Consider the following 8,337-nt stretch of genomic DNA (forward strand, 5'->3'; position numbering starts at 1 on the left):
ATTATCATTTAACCCTAATTTCTCAAATGATGTAGTTCAATAAATAAAATAAATAAATTAAATGCTTATAACTCGGTCGATTTTAAATTTTATTGGATTAAATTTACGCATCGAAATCCCTCCATGGCTAACCATTTCAAACCCGTTGTCTTTCACTCGTTGACCCGTAACCCGATGAACACCCACCCAAATGCCGCAAATATTCGATAGACTATTCAATTCTGAATGAATTTTATGTCCATCCCTATTTGGCGTTTTCAAAACTCTAATAGTATTAATTATAAATTTATTAATAATATTTTTATTTATTTATTTATAAACATATCAGAGTTTATGACACAGTAATGAGGATTGATTGATTATAATTTATTTAATTTGGAAACCATGATTGGCCAGTGTTAATTATCACAAGCCAATATTAATCCCAATCTCATTTTTGTTATCCACAATAAAACGTTAGTTTTTGCAAGCATACACGTAATAGCACAGTGATTTCAAAACTTCAAGAGTGAGTATTAAAGTTCCACCTTCATTCCCAATTCAATCATTTCTTTCATCTCTTTCTCCGCCATACCATCTCATGGGTGCCCTAACCGCACCTCTGCAATATCCCGCCGCTCGTAGAGACGACACAGTCGTCGACGACTACCACGGCGTCAATATCTCCGACCCCTATCGATGGTAACAACAATCAATTCAATTTCGATCATTCTTTTTCGATTTTCAATTCATGATTATATGTTTTTGTTTTTCGAAGGCTCGAAGATCCTGATACTGATGAAGTGAAAGAGTTTGTTGAGAAACAAGTTCAACTCACCAATTCCGTGATTGCTGAATGCGAAACGAGAACGAAGCTTAATGAAAGAATTACTAAATTATTTGATCATCCTCGTTATGATGCTCCTTTTAAGCGAGGAGATAAGTATTTTTACTTTCATAATACTGGACTTCAGCCTCAGAATATTCTCTATGTCCAGGTTTGCTATTGCTTTTACATCATTGGTTTAATTGATAATGCTTAGTTTTTAATTCATAGGATTTAGGCTATGTTTGGATTGATGGAACAAAATGGAGCGGAAAAATAACAAAATGGAATGAAGCGTATTAGAGTTTGAGCCACTGTGTATAAATTCTTTAGAGACTCTATGTGGGGTTCAGAATCTTTCCAATAAAGCCGAATGAAATGAAATATAGATTACATTCCATTGGTTGAGTATTTTATTAATAATGTTTTATTCTATTGCATACCCAAAAATCGGATGGAATAAAAATTGTAGAATTGAATGGAATGAGATGAAATGGATTATCATGTTCCACTTCATTCCATCAATTATTTAGAAATCCAAACAATTGAATCACATTATTTAACACTTTCACATACCATCAATCCGGTGGTATGGAATGTAATGAAATGAAATGGAGTGGTAAATAATGAGATTCAATTGTTTGGATTGGCAAATAATTGATGGAATGAAATGGAACATGATGAAATCCATTTCATTCCATTCCATCCACTCCTTTATTTTTTTTCCATCTAATTTGGGGTGTATGCGATAGAATGAAACATTATTAATAAAATACCCAAACGATGGAGTGAAATCTATATTTCATTCCGCTCCATTCCACTTCGTTATGTTTTATTCCGCTCTGCCCCGTTATGTTCCATCAATCCAAACATATCCTTAGGATTTGTTAACTAATGACATAAACATTTGTGAAACTTACATAGAGATGTTCATAGCTCTTCATAATAGCATAGGAAAACAATGTGACTTTGTTTTATCTTTTATTATAGAAATAGCTTATAGATAGGAACTTATATGATATACGATAATTGAGTTGTCTATCCAAATAGGGTCTCAGTTATCTTTTCATTTTTTAGGATAGTTTGGAGGGAGAGCCAGAGGTTTTGCTTGATCCCAATGCCTTAAGTGAAGATGGAACTGTGTCGTTGAACACATATTCTGTGAGTGAAGATGCCAAGTACTTGGCTTATGCTATTAGTTCCAGTGGTAGTGATTGGGCGACTATAAAAGTGATGCGCATTGAGGACAAGACTGTTGAGCCCGATACTTTATCATGGGTGAGTAATGAGTATGGCATTATGCCTTTGCTAGAAATTAAAACAGACATATGGAGAAAACATTGATGATTGTTAAATGTCTTGTTTCAGGTTAAATTTTCCTCCATTAGTTGGAGTCATGATGGCTTGGGTTTCTATTATAGCCGCTATCCAGCACCCAAGTAAGTGATGTTCTATGCTCGCATTCTTTCTAGGAAGGGCATGTTTTGCAATTACATTTGACTTACAAGTTCAGCAAAGTATAAATATGGAGAGTGTTGTTTTCAATTTGATAGTCCTGGTCAAACATGATTTGAATAGGTGTTAGTTACTATTATCTATACGGAGATCTTGTAGATCACTTATGTATGATTGTACTTGGTACTAGTCGGATTGTTTTTATGTTCTCTTGATATGAAATATGAATTTATTATTTTGCTTTTACACTGTAGAGATGGAGAAGTGGTAGATGCTGGGACTGAGACAAACTCTAATCTTTATCATATGCTTTATTATCATTTTCTGGGTACGGATCAAGAAGGAGATATTTTGTGTTGGAAAGATCTTCAAAACCCTAAATATACAGTTGGAGGGTTTGTTACTGATGATGGGAAGGTGCTTTATTGTTTGTCATTGATTTAGAATTATCTAATATTGTATTTATTCTGTTTATGTGCATAGAAAATAAGAAAACGTGCACTGATGTCCCAGTGCTGGTTGATTTTAATTTTCTAATGAACCAGAATCTCTTTTTCCTTATGATGCAGTATCTCCTCCTCGATATTTCAGACGGGTGTGATCCAGTTAACAAACTTTACTACTGTGACATAACTAATCTTCCCAGCATATTTGAAGGTTTTCGTAATGATAATTCCGCCCTCCCTTTCGTCAAACTTATTGATAACTTTGATGCGAAGTACGACTACATTGCAAATGATGACACCGTGTTTACATTTTTAACTAATAAAGATGCTCCAAAGTATAAACTAGTCCGAGTAGATTTCAACAAACCTAACACATGGGCTGATGTTCTTCAAGAGTCTAAAAATGATGTACTTGAGTCGGCGTGTGCTGTCAATGGTAACCAACTGATAGTTAGTTACTTGAGTGATGTGAAACATCTTCTACAAGTAAGAGACTTAAAAACAGGTTCATTGCAGCATCAACTGCCAATTGACATTGGCTCAGTTTATGATATTTCTGCGCGGCGTGAAGATAATGTGGTTTTCTTTAGCTTTACAAGCTTTCTGTCTCCCGGTATCGTCTATCAGTGCAACCTGGGAACAGGGATTCCTGATCTGAAGATATTTCGTGAAATTGCGGTCCCTGGGTTTAATCGCTCTGAATTTCAAGTCAATCAGGTACATAAAAAACCTTCGATGCTAAATAATCGTCACACTGTTAAATAGGCTGTTTTGAATTCCATTATTCGGTACAAAAACAGGCATGCAAATTTCTCACATTGTTATACTGTTGTGAATTCCTTTAGTCTGTATGTGTCCAGGCATGCTATTTCTTTGAGTCTTTACCTTTGTTGCTCGACTTGATTGTTCTATTCTTTCATGTGTTCTCCTCATTTCAGGTTTTTTTCCCTAGTAAAGATGGTACCAAGATCCCAATGTTCATTGTTGCGAAAAAGGGTATTATTTTGGATGGTTCACACCCGTGTCTATTATATGGATATGGTGGTTTTAACATCAGTATCACACCATCATTTAGTATTAGTCGAATTGTACTCACAAAACATTTAGGTTTTGTTTATTGCATTGCGAATATTCGTGGTGGTGGAGAATATGGGGAGGAATGGCATAAAGCAGGTTCCCTTGCTAAAAAACAGAATTGCTTTGATGACTTCATATCTGCAGCCGAATACCTTATATCCACTGGTTATACTCAATCCAGAAAGTTATGCATTGAAGGTGGAAGCAATGGCGGACTTCTTGTTGGTGCTTGTATAAATCAGGTCTGATTCATTTCCTTTATTTATCCATTTGTAGGTCACACTTTCCATTCCACAGCTCTCTTTATTCATACTAGATTCCCGTTCCCCCTTTTATCTGTACAGAGACCTGATCTCTTTGGCTGTGCATTGGCTCATGTTGGCGTTATGGACATGCTGCGGTTCCACAAGTTTACCATAGGTTTGTTTAAATTTTTCATGTCAAGTAGTTTGTTAAATCAAACGTCACTAATTGATTCTAAATTGTTATGCAGGTCATGCTTGGACCTCAGATTTTGGTTGTGCAGACAAGGAGGAAGAGTTTCATTGGCTAATCAAGTGAGTTTTATCCAATCTTGAAATGTCAAGGATAAATTTCAATATTTAAAAAAAGAAGTTCTGTATTTAATTTCCTTATTTTCTTTTATTTATATTAGTGGCAATTAATATAAATATAATGATAGGATCAGGCTTGGACAATTCACATATGAGGATGGACCAAAAGATTGCTTATTAAAATTGAAAGACATATGACTTGAGTTCTCATAATATAGATGCTTAATAGACAGAGAAATAGGAAATACTTATATTGTACATCACTGAAATTCATCTCTCATGCCTTAATATCTCTGAGACAATCCCTATGTTGGACTTTTGATTAATACCCCTTTGTTGGACTATTGTTCAATCCACCCACCCTTGGTCCCTGATATCATGTCCATTTTGATTGTTGTTTTCTTTTCCGAAAATCATTCATAAACTACACATGCATGTAAGTAAGTTATGATATCTACAAAAGAGATAGTGCCACTTGACCGATGTTAATTTTATATAGGATGACATGGTTTTCTTGTACTACTGCCGCACGATAAACTATCATTTTTAATATAATAGAGGATAATAAGGCACTCAAGAAATGTCAAAATGGCGGCGGTAAATATCCTGTCTAGTATGCTTTACCTGACGCTGAATCCCACTCGATGGTCTACATTTTGTGACAGTTCCATAATTATTCCTTAGGGACCGGGAAAGATTGGTTGGTGTAAACTCCCATGTTTTAGCAGCCTAGACTGCATGGTAATAATAGTTCTTTCCTGGCATAAGTCGAAAATTCTCATTACCATTTTATCCTCCTATTTTGAGGTTCATATGGAAAAATGTAAATACGAATATATCTGCTTTCATCATGTTGTTTCTCAACCATGTTTTGAAAGAGTTTGTTGAAAGAATTCCTGTGATTTATTTGTTTTAATAAGCAGTTTTGGTTTTTATGTTTTGAAAATATGATTCTATTATCTACTGCTCTAGGTACTCACCATTGCATAATGTCCGGCGACCTTGGGAAGAGCATCCTGACAAGTCAGTTCAGTACCCATCAACCATGTTGTTGACAGCAGATCATGATGATAGAGTTGTGCCACTACACTCATTGAAGTTACTGGCGGTTAGTGAGCTTCATACAAGCATAGATTGAAATCACAACCTAACTTATATTTATTGAATTATGTTTTAAGCTACAAAATAAGTAGATTACAAACTCTCATTTAACCACTTTGTTCGAGAAAAAACTCTCCAATTGTTGCAGTGTTCTACCCTATTTCTTCTTTTCTTATCTCATCTCTCTCTTAACACATTTCCAATTGTTGCAGACTTTGCAGTATGAGCTATGCAGTAGCTTAAAGGAAAGTCCCCAAACAAACCCTATAATTGGTCGCATTGATTGCAAATCTGGACATGGAGGAGGTCGTCCAACACAGAAACTGGTAATGATTCTGGTTTTAGGTTGATTTACTTTTTTTACACATTTTATATATAATGCCTGAAGCTGATTATATTCATTTGTCAGATTGATGAAGCTGCTGATCGATACAGTTTTATGGCTAAAGTGTTAGAAGCACATTGGATTGAATAGAGAGCTCAGTTGGTCACAAAGTATACATGAGAATGGAATGATTTCTTTCAGGCTATACTGGCAAACCAATTCATAAGAAAATATATTGAACATGAAATTATTTGAGAAGTGTGGGTTATGATTAAGTTACCGTGCTATCATACCCAATTGAATTGTTAGTCATTTATTTTCAATTACTTTCACAATAGATATTTGAAAGCTGTTAAAAAAACATTGGTACTTAGATGTGGTAAAAACTTCAGTTACTATAAGCACTCTGCAGTGTGGAGATGAATAATCTTTTCACATTAGATGCTAACTATGTATGTCTAAAGTCTAAACACAGTGTTATTTATAAAGGACCAGTTTGCTTTAGTCTTAAAAGTGATCTTTTTCTTAATTCTCAAAATGATTTTTTAATTTTTTTTTTTACATAATAAAAATTATTTTTTAATTTATTTTTTATAGATTAAAAGATTAATTGACATTCTATAATATACATTATTGAAGATTAAAATGTACTAAATGTTACATAATATTTTTAAAAAGTATTTCACATAAAATAATAAAATAAGTTGAATTTTTAAATTTGGTAACAATTGATGTATTAATACGTACAAGTTAGTCTTAAGGAGTAAGTTAGTCTTAAGGAGTGACAATTGATTGATGTTTATATAAGAGTATTAATTATGTTTTGTCTTGGAATCAAAATTGAATGCAAGTGGTGAACTGGAGATCTTGAACCGGTAATGTCAATCTCAGGTTAGCACTTCAACGCTCAATTTAATTCAAGATTTAAGATGTAGTGAAAAGTGGAGATCAAAGAATGTATCTTGTTTTTCGTATGAATTGATTTTATACATTGAGTCAAATGGAGTAGATTTGAGGTGGATTGGACCTCAGTCATTTTGGCCTTTGGTCGGCGCAATAGAGATAAAGTAAAAAGACTTTGCCGGACACTAAGGGAGTCGGGGAAGCCTTTAGTGATTTTTTCCGGCCTCTAAGGATGTTGTCCAATATGAGCGAGAATCGAAACGCTTGGAGTCAGTTGAAAAAGTAGTAGGGAACAAGCGCATTAAATGCATTTTCATCATTGAAATGTTTCACTCCTTTCTTTTGACATGTGTGTTCACACAAGTTAGGCATGCAGCGACTTACAGTGCACTTGAGTGTGCTCGAGTTTGTGTGTATTCCTAAGGAGAAATTAAGTCGTTGATTTCATACTCCTTTCCTTCGCAAAATTTGGATCGTTCAATCATCTTTGCTTATAAATAGGTGGGAGTTGAACACTGGAAAATTTTCACAATTCTTGGCATTCAAGTTCTTTCATATTCACTCTATTAGTAAACGTCTTCTCTTCTTCCTTCCTAAAAGTGTTCATCATCGATTGTAACTTTTCTATCAAAGTATCTATCATACTCCATTCATTTCGCTTCATCAATCTCTTATAACCATGTAACCTTCTCAATTCAAGCTTTTACCTTAAGCATTTATTGTTTTCTAGTTAGGATGAGTGATAGTATTGTTAGCCTAGCGAGTGATTCTGAGATTGATACTTCTGTTGCTGCAAGAAATGGGACATCCCTTGGTTCTCATCCCCCATTGCTTATGATCGCAAGGGGCCAAAAGTTATATCCATGTCTAACGATTCTGACTCAGAAAGGGCATCTAGGAACTCCATGGAGAAAAAGCCTCTTCATTCGACTCATTTGAAACCCTTTTATCAGATGACGACAAAGAACGGAATCGTACTAAAGTACACACGCCTCCTCCAATTTTGATTGAGAGGGAAACTAGCTATAAAGTAGATGAGGGAGCGCGTCGATGATTTCATTCAAATTTTCCTACAAACCAATAAGTGTGAACCCATCGATGCTAAGGTGAAGGCCCAATTGGAGCTTATGGGTAGGTAAAATGTAGTGTCTTGGATCACACCCGACGAGCATTTTAAAGCTAACCTCTTGGTTTTAACAGGAGTGACGCTAGTGGAGCGAACCAGTGCGGTTAAGTACGACTAGGTGGATGCCAAGGTGGTGGGTACCCCGTCCATTAAGAATACTGAAGCAACAATAGAGGTTCTTGTTATTGTGGTCGGCGATCCTCGAGATTGGTCGGTTCTTCTTGTATGCCTAAAGAAGAAGATATGCAGCTCTTTTGATGACTGCACAGTTCCGCTTTATCAGTGCTTGTTTACTAAGATAGGATTGTGGCTTTCTTTCTATGACTTCGAAGTGTCCATCTTGAAGCACTTAAAGGTTTCCCCTTCCCTACTTCATATGAGGTCGTGGCCTTTCATGATGGTATTCCAACTATGTGTTGTACATAAGTCTTGGAAGTTCACTTGGGTTTTTTCCCAACTTATTATACTTGGTTTGCACTTCACAAATGACTACCGCGACTAGGGCTCATTAGCCTTCACTCCAGACGATCCTTGGTTTGACCACT

The 8,337-nt window shown here is 35.3% G+C and overlaps 1 protein-coding gene across 1 annotated transcript; it reads left to right on the top strand.

Moving 5' to 3' along the window:
- Nucleotides 1–464: 464 nt before the first annotated feature.
- LOC131660300 (uncharacterized) lies at nt 465–6,164 on the top strand. Its single transcript, XM_058929517.1, has 12 exons — nt 465–681; nt 758–977; nt 1,883–2,083; nt 2,174–2,244; nt 2,515–2,677; nt 2,830–3,423; nt 3,645–4,025; nt 4,128–4,203; nt 4,277–4,340; nt 5,310–5,445; nt 5,651–5,764; nt 5,848–6,164. Exons 1-12 carry the CDS (start codon nt 581–583, stop codon nt 5,911–5,913), a joined length of 2,187 nt encoding a protein of 728 aa, XP_058785500.1. The 5' UTR covers nt 465–580; the 3' UTR covers nt 5,914–6,164.
- The last annotated feature ends 2,173 nt before the right edge of the window (nt 6,165–8,337 follow it).

Source organism: Vicia villosa, linkage group LG3 (genome assembly GCF_029867415.1).
Source record: "Vicia villosa cultivar HV-30 ecotype Madison, WI linkage group LG3, Vvil1.0, whole genome shotgun sequence".
In the NCBI taxonomy this organism is placed as follows: Eukaryota; Viridiplantae; Streptophyta; class Magnoliopsida; order Fabales; family Fabaceae; genus Vicia; species Vicia villosa.